This window comes from Anopheles funestus, chromosome X (assembly GCF_943734845.2).
Source record: "Anopheles funestus chromosome X, idAnoFuneDA-416_04, whole genome shotgun sequence".
Lineage (NCBI taxonomy): Eukaryota > Metazoa > Arthropoda > Insecta > Diptera > Culicidae > Anopheles > Anopheles funestus.
In genome coordinates, this window is record NC_064597.1 from 14,377,213 (window position 1) to 14,391,732 (window position 14,520).

General features: G+C 43.8%; 1 protein-coding gene across 5 annotated transcripts; it reads right to left on the reverse strand.

Moving 5' to 3' along the window:
- Nucleotides 1-232: 232 nt before the first annotated feature.
- LOC125760912 (septin-4) lies at nt 233-10,846 on the reverse strand. 5 transcript variants are annotated; one of them, XM_049421540.1, is made up of 6 exons: nt 10,717-10,846; nt 3,992-4,822; nt 2,689-3,124; nt 2,213-2,529; nt 1,904-2,142; nt 233-1,828 (listed from the first exon to the last, which is right to left on the reverse strand). In XM_049421540.1, exons 2-6 carry the CDS (start codon nt 3,996-3,998, stop codon nt 1,745-1,747), a joined length of 1,083 nt encoding a protein of 360 aa, XP_049277497.1. In that variant the 5' UTR covers nt 3,999-4,822; nt 10,717-10,846; the 3' UTR covers nt 233-1,744. The 5 variants fall into 5 exon arrangements, with proteins under 5 accessions (XP_049277497.1, XP_049277489.1, XP_049277481.1 ...); XM_049421532.1 differs by having other exon boundaries at nt 3,992-5,072; nt 10,717-10,839; XM_049421524.1 differs by having other exon boundaries at nt 10,692-10,835.
- Nucleotides 10,847-14,520: the final 3,674 nt, after the last annotated feature.

Consider the following 14,520-nt stretch of genomic DNA (forward strand, 5'->3'; position numbering starts at 1 on the left):
TGTCGCTTCAGTTGTGAATTATTTTTGAACCATTTTTAACATCTCGCGGCTCGATTTGATAATGGTTGATGATCCTTCCGAATGGATGAGCTTTCGAACAATGCTGCTGTTTCGGTCGTAACTTTTGCTCTAGGTAATATCCAAACAAGATCCGCCTAAAAGAAACGTATCGAGAGTATGTAATCCCCAAAAAAAAAATCTCCAGAAACCATACGTAAAAACAATGACACAATTTTATCATTAACTCGCGCAACATGCTGTCACACACATTGTACGGATGCGTTTATTTTGTTTTTTTTTTTTTTGGAGAGAATCGGTTTTAAACTACGACTTACACCAAAAGACGCCACCGAGACACGGCGCGTCCGAGTGCGCTTCAGTTCACCGTACGAACTCGGCATGATGCGCGCGTCCTGTCTAACGGGTTGTGCCTTAACCTCGCTCAATACATACTCACCGCACATTACACTCTACTTCCGGGTTATGCACCGCCTGACGGCGCCTCAATAAATACTGGGTTTAAATATGTTTTAAAATCAATGACAAAAACAAACGAAAACGAAAACAATTATGATAACAGCAGTGTGTGTGTATGTGGGTCAATGTGCGCGATTCGATGCTCCACATAGCCCGAAAAGGGAAATTACACGTGTGAAACGTTTTTTAAAACCTGATCATCGAACCACCGTACAGTCCCTTACTATCTCTTATCCTCGCATGACTTCGTTTTGGTGGTAACTGAATTGTCTTAAAGTGATTGATTGATTGCAATCTTACCTTCCTCTCATTCTATCTCTCTAGCTCTCTCTCAAGCTCTCTCTCTTTTCCATTATCCTTCGGCTAGCCCGACAGGATGTTGTTTCTTCATCTACAACTAAATCTGAATGTCGACTAAATTTCTTTGTAATCGCTTTTTCTCGTCACGGGTACGCCTTCTTCATATAAATACTTGCATTCAGTCTAACCATGTGTACATATCTATGCTACATACATAATAATAATAAAACACGCAATATCGTTAGGTGTTACGTTACAGCACTATCGTTACGTGTGGATAGTGTGCATTGCGAACCGCGTAACGTATCCCCTCGAGTGCCCTTTAGGCGAGTTGGAAAAGAAAACGTAATTAAATCAAAATGGGCGAAAGCAACCAGTCAACTAAACCTCTTCCTAGCAGCTGAGGAAGGTTTGCTGTTGCGTATTTTGTATTTGAATCCTTTCGAAGTTATCCCTACAATGTGTTCGTACCGTCGCCCTTATCGTAATATCTCTGTCTTGCCCGGATCCGGAAAGAGTGTGCGAATTTCTCTTTCTATCTCTCTCTCTCTTTCTTTGGTCGAGTTTTGCTAGGTTGTAAAAAGAATTACTAGTGCGTACGGGAATGAGTAGTATTGTAGGAGTATGTATTAACGTCATTCATTCATTTGTTCGGGTTTTTTTTTTGTTTGTTACATTTTGAGCAACACGACTGCTCCGTCTTTACGCAACGGTGCATCAAACCTCCCACGCGCAGTAACATCCGAGTTGCAGCAAAATAAATTATTATCGATAATGGAAAAACACGCTTCCACATTTGGAGCGAAAATGCTATCCACCCCCTCATTTGAATCGGCTAGTAATGCTTTGCTTCCTCTTCTATCGCATTTGTTTTGGTCGTTACTGAAAGCGTGTTACGGCTAAGCGTAACGCATGTTGAATGTTATACGGCGACCTGACGTAACGTATACTGCACTGTTGACGTATACTAAACATCAACAACCGCATCATTGGTGGTAGTAGTTTCCAGCTTCTCCTGCATCTCAGCGAGCATGTCACGCATACGACGAATCTGAAAACAAAAAAGAAACCCCAAAAAAAGAGTTAACACGGTTAACAGAGTGCTGTTCGCACTAGCTACGAGCACCTCTTCGTCCTTCTGCAACAGCAACAAACGCTCCGCATCGGTGAGCTCATGGTTGGACGCGGTCGATTCATGCTTCAGCTTGTTCCGTTCGCGTAGTGCGTGCTGCGATATCTGCGAAATGCACTGTGCGCGGAAATTTTCATAATGTATGTCGCGCGTCGTATCCTTCAGATCCTGCATATGCGTCGAGATGAGCATCGTGCGCAGCTTCCCCACATCACTGTATTCCGAGTTTTCCACTGCAAGAGGAAAGAAACAAAAACCTGAACGATGGCGAACGGGTTACAGACAGGTAGGTTTAGGACTTACCATCGACCACACCCCACGGATACTGGCGGCAGCGTATCTTACGACCAGCGACCTCCATCACCTGATTGCTGCCAACAACCGCGAACGGTAGGCTTGCCTTCAGTTCACGATCCTGCCGCTTAAACGCTTCGTCCTCGTCGGAATCGCAATCGGGCAACCGATAGATCTGGATACCGTGCGTCTCGATATCCTCCAGGATGCGTGCCTTCAGTGACTTTACCTCCTTCGGCGTGAGTGTGTCCGCCTTCCCGATCACCAGGATGATGTTAACCTTCTTGTGCATTCGGCGCAACAGTTCAATATCCATCTGACGCAAACTAGACGACAAAAAACGGAAAGTGAAGTACATTCAAAATCATCCAAAACGTGCATAATGGGTCCCTCATCTACCACAGTATATATCAGATCAGTATGTAAAGCGTCCAGAAATAGGTACTTTACGGGCTCTTACAAAAAAACATAAAACCAATCCTCACCTGCGACCGTACGGTGGCACAAAGTACAGCAAACAGTGTACCCGATTGTCCTGTATGTTGCGCCGGTTAAGGCCGCTCTCGTCGGTAAAGTACTGGCGGAACTGTTCGTCGATGTACTGCGTACAGACGCGCCAGCTGTCCTCGCAGTTAACCGCATCACCGAACCCGGGCGTATCCACGATCGTTAGCCGCAGCTTCACGCCCTTCTCCTCGATGTCGAGCGTTTTCTTATCGATGCGGGTCGTCTTCTCGATCCGTTCCTCCACCGGCGGTACCGTACGCTGACCGTACAGCTCAGTTAGGAAGAGTGTGTTGATCAGCGTCGACTTGCCGAGGCCGGTTTCGCCGCACACCATCATCGTAAACTCGAAACCACGCTTCACCGATTTACGGTGCACCTGTTCCGCCAGTGTGGCAAATCCGATATAATCACGCTCTGGAAGAGGGAGAGAGGGGTGAGGGCGGAGGGAATAAAATGAAAGATAGCAACCCCAGATCAGTTACCGCTCGATTTTGGGGTAGAGATGTGTGTTCTCTGGTGCGTTCTGTTTTATAATGTCAACCAGCATCTTACGGCTCTATAGATAGAGGATACATTTCCTGAGGTTGTTTCAATTCGATCTTGTCATATTTCAAGGTTCGCCCAGCCGAGGCTATGACTGCAGTTTCAAAGCATATGCATTCAAACAAAATCAACTACACACACACAAAACGTGATGTCGTCGTGTTGGAGGAAGTTAAAGATGTACGTCACTGGGGCATGATTCCACGACTACTCATTCCCTCACTCACCTCGTCTGCGTCCAAACGAACGAGTCAACGAATAACAACAGGTGGAGAGTGCTGGGCTGTTAGTGGATATTAGTGGCAGGCAAAACCCATCTGCTGTGACCAGGGGTAAAAGCTGATGCTTTGTTTTTGCGGTGTCGATCGAAGATTAAAATCATACAAAACAAAAAAAAACTTCAACCTAGTGAAAACCCAACCCCGTGAAGCCGGTTTACAGAAAAGCTAACCTCGAAAACCGAAACTCCCGTTGGCCAGTCGTCGTAATCGACAGAAGCGACGAACGGATGGAAGTAGACACTTCCAGGTTAGTTTAACCTCATCGGTACGGTATTTTCTACCACACCGGGAACATATTTGAGAAAAAAATAACGAATTCTTATCTTCTCGTACACAAAAAGTGCACCAGCAGAACATCCAATATGTATGCAAACATCCGTTGGACGCAAATATGGACATCACCCCTCCCACCCCCCCTCCCTCCCACCCCCACGCTCGCATCCCGTTTTACACTCACCTGCCATTTCTATTCCGTCCACTTCCGGTTCACCCCAAGGGTCGTCTCGTTCGATGATGGCTGCCAGTGGTAACTGGGTAACTGCTGCAAGAACGCGCGTACTTCGGTAGCTTCTGTTTTCGGCTCGCTTAACACTTTAATGGTGCTGTAGGTGAAGATAGTTTCACACTGACATTGATTGTCACACAGCCTGCTACGGGAAGTTGCCGGGATGGGTTTTGTGGTTGATTGACGGGTTGATGTTCGAATTTTTTATTTTGCCTCCCTGCAACACCACCACCAACGGTTTGCTATTTTGTCTGCCGAGAAATGTCAGAATGGCAATACCCAGTTGAAGTTGGTTGATGGTTTTGGTCGGTGATTTTTTGTTTTTGCTTTTCAAAAAAAACCCTTCTGCTTGGTGGTGCCGTTCCCTCCGGACCTACGCCGTGTCCGGATGTCTGGCCGATGGATGCGAACCCGCTACGCTGACATCCGGAGCTTTGGTAGCGTGTGAGTGTTCGCGACGCTTACCCATCCAGCGTGTTTGTGTATGTATGCCAGCGAAGAAGTGTGCTGCTCCTTTGCTAATCGGATTCGGTTGGCACCATCGCACACACCGCATAACCAGAATTCGGAAGGTCCGGCCGTGTTGTTTTCACTATTAGCTGCACATTTACCACATTATCCAGTAGGAAGGACAAAAACACTACCGTCACTGATAGCAAAAGCACACTGGTAACTCCTTGATTTTTATTTTGTATTCTCTCTATTTTCCTGTCCACTATGTTTTCCCTGGATTTTTCTCGCACGCCGTCTCTGTTGTGGTTCTGGTTACCGTGTGTTTTTCGGCTGAAAATTGCATCGAGATATTCGGATGGAAAATGTTGAGAGTTAGCCTGCACCCAGCACGTTCCTGCGTGGACGCTCTCGCACTCGTGTGCGTGTACGCTCGCTCTCTCTCTCTCTCAGTTTTTATGGCACGCGTGCTCTATCTCTCTCACTGTCCTGACACGTTTCTGCTGACGGGAGACACTTTACCACTGATAGTAGATAAAATACACACGAAAAAAAAAGGAAACACACCCGCGAAAAACACTCCCTAAAAGAGAGTTGTGAGAAGAGAGCGACTTATAGCAAAGGATGCATATAGCAAGATCCTGCGTGTTTATTACCCTTGCTTTACACCCTTATTTTATCCCGTTTTTAACGCGCATGCGCTGTTTTTTTCCCACTGCCATCGGCGTAGTGCCACCAAACCAGTGTCAGGAAATGTAATGTGCGTGCATTATCCTTTTTGCATGCATGTGTGTGAAACTATAGCAAACTTTCCCTTCTCATTCTCTCCCTCTGCCTTTGTTCAATGTTTTCTGTTCAGCAGCAATAAAAAAAAACCTTTCGTCCACATTTCGGGGTTGATGGTCTATGGTGCGTGGTGTTGCGCTTCGGGAAAATGGTCGGGAAAATCATGTTGTTCCCAGAATGGAAATGGAAGGGAAAAGGTTGTTGCGCGGAAGTAGCGCACTATTTACAAACAACGCCTGACACGAGGTTCTGATTAATGTCACCATACGCATATTACACATTTAATTCTATTTTTTTTTTTTTGCAAACTCGACTCATCGTAGTGAAATGTAAACATTTATGAGTGAGTAAAATTACAAAAAGAGTCATTAAAACTCCCCGTGATGAGTGAGTACAACTCACTCACTATTACGTTTTAACTCGCACTCTCTCTTTCTCTCTTTCTCTGGTACTCATTATGCACATCTATAGTTCAATCAGGTACATTAGGTACCAGGCGTCCCCATGTTTGATTATCTGAATTTGTGCGTCTACAAAATATACAATTGTTGGAAACGATTCACACAACGCTAGGTCCCTTTAAGCAATTCACTTTTCAGGGGAAAAATAGTTTTTTAAAAGAGAAGAAAATAACAATTCAATACAATGTAACATAATGAATCCCTTGTCGCTTATCTCATCAACCTTACCATTCCTAAATAATTCAATTTACTTTCCTCGAACGTTTTCATTGCGTTACGTTTGATTACTACTTGATGTGTGCATCTGAAAGCAAACTAGCCCAACAGCGCTTTAAGGGCTGATCAAACGTTTCGATTAGTGCGCCAGAGATTGTGAAACACAATGGAATATTTCAAAACAAACTCAAAATAAAATGAAGAGAAATCATCCCCAAAAAAAACACACACACATCCACAAAATCACCTCCCAATGGGAACATAAATACGTGGTTGTTGAATGGTTTTTAATTTTCACAATCGATTCATTTCTCCACTTTCACCCTATCGGAGTGAAGAAGGAAAAAAAAACACACAGACACTTAATCTCGTGGAACCATTCTCCCCAGTTTGCCTACGTTTTCCAAAAAAAAAAACCCTACCGGTGGCGCTCGGTTGTTTGTGTGAAATTTGGGTCCACAACCACCATGCGGAAAACCTACGAAACAATATCAAGCACCAGTAAATATATGTTTTGCTATCCACAATTTAATGATGCTTGGCCGTGTGAGTGTGAGGGGGAAAACAACCAACATTATTGACCACATACGTTTCGTGGCATGACGAGAAACGGTGGAAAGGAATAATCTGCTGTCCGCTGCCTTTTGAATGATCTCTTTTAAGGGGCTTTTAAGACGTTTTGTTTTTTCCTCCTTTTTTTATTGACCTTGTTTTTTTTTTTGTTCCAGCATCTTCAGCCAATGTTTCATTTTTCACCCAAGAAGCACATATGCACATCTATTCTGGGTTTGAAGATTTTTAAGGTGGATTTAAAGTGAAGCTTGCATAATAAAATGAAGATGTTTAGGGGGTTTTTATTCTTCATTTTTTTCTCGTGTAGGTGGATAGTGATGGGTAAATCTTCAATTTTCCTGGAGTCCGAGTGGTCCGACTCCAAAACATTCCGGAGTAACTCCGGCATATTTAACGAAGGTTGGGGCGCGGGGGGGGGGGGGGGGGTAGTTGGTGATATTCAGACATTATTGATGACCGAGGGACGGGGGAGTGGGGACTTCGGCATTATGAACGACCGAGGTGGAGTGGGGGGATCCGGAGTTAAACTTCGAAGATTCAGAGTCAATGCCGGGGTAATTGCTGGTTTTTATATGTCGGAGTCGGAGTGGAACTCAGGCATAGTTGATGACCGAAGGGGGCGTCCGGAGTTAAAATGGAAGATTCGGAGTCAATGCCGGAGTAACTCCGGATTATACCGGAGTTATCGCTCTGGAGCTACTCCGGAGTTAAATCCGGATTAATCCGGAGTAATTGCTTCGGAGTATACTCTGGTTTATATACGTCGGAGCCGAAGTAGATTCATGAATCCACTCCGGAGTTCCCACCACTAGTGGGGGATTGGTGATGATAGAACGATTTTAAAATATCACCACCTACTGCTGTTCCTCTGTCAACAACGGGAGTTAGAAGTCATAATCTTTCTATTACAAACTCCCCTGTTTTCGGTGCAACTATATGAGGAAAACAACTACTGCATTGAGTGATAGAGAAGACGCAGAAGAGAATAATAATAATAATAACAAACGAAACGACTTTATTCAAATAGAATAAATAAAATCATTTAAATACACCATGCGTCAGAATTTGTATTAATGTGAATCATACAAACGTACTCTAACACGCGTTTTCTTCAATATTCACTAAGAAAAAAAAACTAGTTAAACAATAGGGTTGTTTTTTTCCGAAAGTCAACACCCGCAAAACTTGGGTGAAGGAACGAACTACACCTTGGAAAGAAAAAGAAACGGTGCAAAATGGGGTAGAGCTTGTGTGGGAAATGGGGAAACTGAAAACGATACAATCAACACATCGAGATTCCCCAACCGGTAAGCGGTTGCTAATGGGAATGGAGTGGAGGTTGAATAGTTCACATAAGGAAAATGCGTAGTAATACCCGTCAGCTGGCCGCCCATCGTTAAACCGACCCGATGATAATGGCTTTCTTACCGGCTAACCGGTTGGTAGGGATGTCGGTAGGGACGGTGTGCGAAGTAAAACATACGGTTTGGAGGAAAATTTATTTCCTCCGCTTTTAGCTCACGTTTTGCTTTCGTGCCCCGAAACCGAAGTTTACCTTCTGTTTGCTTGACTCCGTGTTGTGTTGTGTTTTTTTCTTTTTGTGGAGCTCCAGATTCCCCACAAAATCTTCATATTAGTTATCGAACATTTTCGGTACCTTTCCAGGTTGTGTTAGAATCCGGGTTGAAGACGATGAGCTCACTAATGTTTTTTTTGTAGTTTTTTTTTTATTTGCAAACCCAGAAACTTTCAACAAATGGAAGTTCCCACTCAAAAAAGAAGCTGAACATGTATGTGCGTGTGTTTGCTAACACAATTTTCAAAACGCTTCAAGCACTGTGACATGAGCGAGACATATCATGTCATCCGTATTGTGGGGAGACTCGTAACGATGGCAGTGGAAGAGAACGCTATCACGCTGTTGTCTCCCCGATGTTCGTTCCGGATGTTCCCTCTTTCGGTGTCGACATCCTCAACAAGCTGTACGTTTATTTTTACACACACTCGCACGCGCGTGCCTGATTAGGGAAGGCGTGCCTACTGTGGGTATACCCTGCCAGAGTGGCATACTTTCGAAAATGCATTCTATCTGGCCGGTATGGAATGTTAACCTAACGCTGGTCTACTCGCTTGGCAGCTACTTCGCACCTGTTAGGTTATTGAGGAGCACAACAACAACAACGTAGAATGATTGAACAGTTTGCTGAAGAATAATGCGGAATTCCTTCCAAACCTATTGCTCTTCATACGTGATGGCATAACCTAATGTCTACCGCGTCTAACCTACGAGCCCACCTAGTCTCTTTACCCACTGTGGTAGAGATCTTGGACTCATTGATGGGTCTTCTACCAGAGGTTCTCTTTTCTTGTGGATGGTGAGAGAACTGTGTCGTCTAAGTGTCATTTTAATGAACTAATTAACTCCACCGAGGAGTGGAGGTAATCACTCAAAGTCTCGTCCAAGAAGTCACAGAAAACCCTCGCATATTACTTTTGCTTAACAGGAAACATACCAACACAACCTCCTGTATTGCAGAGATATAAAAATATTTTCAAAAAAATACCTTGCAATACCTTTATTAGTACCATTCTAAACCATTCTAAATTCCTAATTCCACTGTCTGGTCAACACTCCAATACAGCACCGGAGCTGCTGGCATGCGAGTTAGTGAGTTTCTTCCTGTAACGGGTCGAGGGAGTACGGGTCCCGTTTTATTTTGCTTTACTTTCTACCCCCGGGAGGAAGTTCAGCTAAACCGGTGCGTACCCAATATGTTGGATCGGAAGCTTTGAAATGCTAGCAACCTGTTGAGCTGGAAAGGTGGATAGTGTTGGGCTATTGTGTGCTACTTGAATAATGCTTCAACAAATCCCGGTTGCCTACTGTTAAAGCCGCCATACCTTATGGGAACGATTGATAAATATAGTGGAGTATGTGTATGTGTGTTTTCTCTATTATTTTACATTTTTATTTAGGCTTCCTTTTTGGAGATTCCACATACCAAGATGGGAAGATGGGGAATGGGGCAACAAACGCTCTCACACCAAACGGGTTCCAATGGCCTTAAATGAATTCGCTACCGGAAACGGGTTGAGGTACGGGCTACCCTCAGCTAACCGTTTGCACCTTCCAACACCCATCCGTCCGCACCAGGTCTGGAGGGTGTAGTGTTTGTGTTTGATATTCGCCTTTGTTTGCACGTGTTTCCCAAACACGTTCGCCGTTATTGGGAACGAAGTTGGGCGGGCGCGTAGACACAGACGGACGCCAAAATATTCCCCCGAGCTCCGTCACACCCCGTAACAGAAACAGGTGGATGAATTTGGAAGTTACATCGACACACACGTCGACGCACAAACACGTATGGTGGATTAAGGCAGAGAAATAGCCAAAAACAAGCAAAGAAGAGCTGGGGCTAGAGAAGCTCCGCAGGTTTGAAGTGGTAGCTCTTATCCTAACCTAACAGACTTCTTCAAAAGTCGTTGAAGCTCTCATTTCCTACCTCCGTAGTGGAAGTTATGTTAGTTTCCTGCCAAAATAAAAACCACACGCATTTTAGGAGTTTGGACGTGTATGAGAATGTAGGGCATGGGTGATAATATTCACAACACTTTCCACAATTTCGCCTGTTGGTTGTTAGACGGTTGATGGTGATCCCATTGTTAGGCACGGTTGTTTGAAGGTGAAACCGCGTGGTTTCAGTAATTCGTCGTTGAAAAACGTCACCAAAGCTAAGAATGCTACGAACCGAGTGTATACTAACGGATGCTGTTGCATGACGACATACACATGGTGTCAGGTGCATCGCCACTAGAAACCTATCCACCCTTACACATATAAACACAATTGTCCGCTCATGATCTTAATATCTCGGACAGCGGTAGCACTGCTGTTAGCTGCCAGCACACATTCTAAAATGTCGCACAGGTTTTGATTGCGCACGCACGGAAGTGGAATGACACTCTTCGTCCAGCTAATCTTGAACCACCCAAACACGCATGCAGCACATACAGCACTGGCGACAATAAAACAACGAAACTGATTAAACTACACGATCCCCAGATATCCGTTGTTATTGTTTGAAATAAAGCACAAACAGAGAGAGCGATAGAGAGACAAAACAACAACTATACTTTTTACGAGTTTTATATGAAATTTAAGAAACCTCTTTCGTTGCTAAACACTGTTACCAAAACAAAAACCGCCCACTCACGCACAGCATACGCGCACGCACCGTGCCAGGTTCCGAGCTGGGCTTTCAATGAATCCATTCGCAGCATGTCGAAAGCGACCCGCCACAGCCAGGGAAAGAAAACTAACGGTGTACGGCGGCCTCTCGCTCATCCCAAAGGGCCAGCCCTTACTCACGGTTTACCGGATTTTTCTGTTTGCGGTTCATCACACTCTTTCTATCAGCACCGAACGCGTATTTATCTCACTCTCGCTCAGTGGAAATTCGCTTTTTATGCTACCTCTCTGAGAAGCCGTTCGTACACAATCGAATGCAGTTAATCTTGCTCACATCTTGTATGATATGAATTCGATAGACACAGAGAGAGAAAGAGAAGAAACAGGGAGAACGAGAAATAAATGAGCAAAGCTCCAAACTGCAGTAGCGCCATCTGTGGTGGAAATTCTATAATCTCCAGTAGGCTGTGATTTTCCTTGGACTTTTTATGTCAATTTTTTAATACTGAATATTACCTACTCGGGGCGGCCCGGTGGTGTATGTGATAAACGGCGCCGGCCCATACGACCGGACTGGGGATCAAATCCCATCCGCAGCTTTTCCCCGTAACAAGTACTGACTATCCTGCTACGTTGTAATTTAAGTCTTGATACGGCCAGGCCGTTCTAACTGAACAAGAAGAAGAATATTACCTACTCATGAAAATTAAATTGTCAAGTTTTTATCGCCTTCGCAGCTCGGTGGAATTGGTGTTAAGTTTCCTATACTTCGAGAGGCTCGATAGATTGGTTCGCAGTTTCGAGTCAACCATGATGTCCAATATATGTAAGTAGATGTTCAGTAACAGCTCTTTCAGTGTAATATCTTTCTCCACCATCTTCAGGAACGACACTCCAATGGTGTTTTGTAGGTTAACACCAGGATTACATTAGACTGGCCGTGTTGAATCCGTCACGAAATTGATAAACGTTTGCCAGGATACGTTAGCCAGTTGACTTTCTTTTGTTGAATCCAGGACGAGGAACAACGTTTCCAGGAGTAGCTCCTGTCGTTGCTTCGCAGTTAACTGCTGGCAAAAGATGCCAAACTTAACCGAACTAACTTAATCAACCGAAATAAACCGTCGACGATAAGCGAACAGATGACATTGCCGTCACACGAGTCCTTGAAGTGAAGTGGATGGACATTGTGTAGTATTCGTAACCAACCTTTTTACCAACGTAGAATCATCTTTTTTAGCGTCTTCGGTTTCTAAACCAAAGTATGCGAACCCGTACTTGTCGAGCAGAGCGAAAATACTCTTGAATACTCTGTTGGATAGCGACGGTTTTTACTGAGTGCGTTGTCAGATCAGCGGCGGACCGGTGGTGCATGTGATAAACGGCGCCGGTTCACACGGCAGGACCGGGTTCAAATCCCATCCGGGCCGTCCCCCCGTAGCGAGGACTGACTATCAGGCTACGTGGTAAAAATAAGTCTAGTAAGCCAGAAATGCCCGGCGTGACCTGTAAGGTCGTTAAAGCCAAGAAGAGAGACGAGTTGTCAGTTCAAATTTGATGCTGTTTGTGCTTGCTCCAGTCCAAAGTGGGTATATAAGGAGGTGTAGTCATGTAGAACATTTGGTAGGAAAAAGAGGATCGACCCCAGTTGTCAAATCCCATGCGTTTGTTCATGTGTGTTGGTGAATGGCAAATGTTTACATTCGTATTTATATCGTTGCCACAATCAAAACACTGATGATCACATAAGCGGTAAATGCGTAGAGTAATGTGTAGGATCCAGAAGAACGACGACACGCCACATTCTTGGCCGAAGTTCCACTCAATACTTTACAATTATTGTGGGCACCTACTGCACTTACATTGATCGTCAACAATAACATCACTGTATGTGTGGCCTTCATCGGTATACATATATCGACCCCTGCTGTCAAACTTAAATTCAAAATGGCAATATGTCAAATGCTATGAATACACCTCCTTATATACCCACTTTGCTCCAGTCTATGTTTTTGTCAGGCCCACTAGAGACGGGCCGCGGCAGACGCGGTACCGCGGAAAACGCGTATAACTTTCATAACTGTGGCGTAACGATTTTCATAACGCGTATAACTGTCAATGCCATATTTGTATAACAGTTTGACTGCCAAAACCAAGGCTATTTAAAAAGACCAGGTGGTGGAATGTAGAGCATTTTGACATTCAAGAAGACGTAAAACAAGAAGACATCGTTTGACAAGGGTGGGGGCGTTTGACAGCATACCAAATACCTAAGCAAAGATACACCGACTGTTTAAATTGCAACGCTATTTTCATTTTAGGTAAACATGTTTAAGGGATAAGGTGGCTGGGGGGTACGTTTGATAGGATTGATCTTGTTAAAGTTATTCTTGAACGCTCCAAACATGTATACCTATAAATGCCATATACAGCATAAAAAAGAAAACGTATATCACATCTTCAGGTATAGCGTAACACCCCATCTGGAAAAGAAGCTTTCTACTGCACCCCCTGTGCATGCATCAATTAAAGTAAAATAAGTTTACATCTAATCCGAAACGTAGCAAGGACTGATTATCCGACTACGTGGTAAAAATAAGTTTAATAAGTCAAAAATGGCTGGCTGGCCTTAGAGGACGTTAAGGCAAAAAGAGAGATAGAGAGAAGATAAAATCCATGTTTAAATATTTGCATGCTTCAAACAAATTTTACATCGATAAAATAATAACAATTTCGTACCAATGATTTGAGTAATATGTATAATTTACCATCATTATTTTGTTATGCATTATGACACATTGACTATACACATAAAACCAGTGTTGTAAACCTAAGACCCCCACCCGCTTATGTCAAAATATCTGAAGAAGAATTTTGGCAAAACTCGCTAATATTCGACCTGGTCTCCTAAAGGGACCTTGGCCAAAACGACACGCCTCCAAACGCGGCTACTGTTCCGCAGAGTTGTGGACGTTCAACAAATCTGCGTTTGACAGCTGTAGTACCAAAATGGCAACACAAGTTAAGGGCCGATTACATTATGTACTTTTGCTTGGTTTTTACCATGGTAGAATGTGTCAAAATCGATTTGACAGATTCTACCAAGGCATGGTAAAAAACATTCGGTTTGTCCTGTGTAGATTCTGTCACCGTGTGGTAGCATAGAAAAAACCAACTTTGTTCCAAGATTGCGATTACACATGAGCCATGGTGTTTTCTGTCAAATAGTGCAGTTTGAAGTTATTTTGACACATTCTACCATGGTAAAAACCAAGCAAAAGTACATAATGTAATCGGCCCTTAACTTGTGTTGCCATTTTGGTACTACAGCTGTCAAACGCAGATTTGTTGAACGTCCACAACTCTGCGGAACAGTAACTTCAAACTGCACTATTTGACAGAAAACACCATGGCTCATGTGTAATCGCAATCTTGGAACAAAGTTGGTTTTTTCTATGCTACCACACGGTGACAGAATCTACACAGGACAAACCGAATGTTTTTTACCATGCCTTGGTAGAATCTGTCAAATCGATTTTGACACATTCTACCATGGTAAAAACCAAGCAAAATTACATAATGTAATCGGCCCTTTATACGCGTTTTCTGCGGCAACTCGTCGATAGGCAGTCACAGACGCCGTTATGAAATTGATGGCCATTGGATGTCATAGCGAGTTTCGAAGGCAGGTTTTTCGATGCCAAAAACTTGTCGAATAACTTTGGCTGGTCCCAGCAGAAACAAAATTGGTTAAACAATCCTTCAATCACCTTTAATTTACTATGTATATTAAGGGTATATTTAGG

Excerpts from the sequence above, each read along its gene's own strand:
- LOC125760912 (XM_049421540.1), bottom strand. Across the intron at positions 2,530-2,688 it reads GTGCCACCGTACGGTCGCAG|TTTGCGTCAGATGGATATTG; the intron begins GTGAGGATTGGT and ends TTTGTCGTCTAG. Across the intron at positions 1,829-1,903 it reads TGTTGCAGAAGGACGAAGAG|ATTCGTCGTATGCGTGACAT; the intron begins GTGCTCGTAGCT and ends TTTTGTTTTCAG.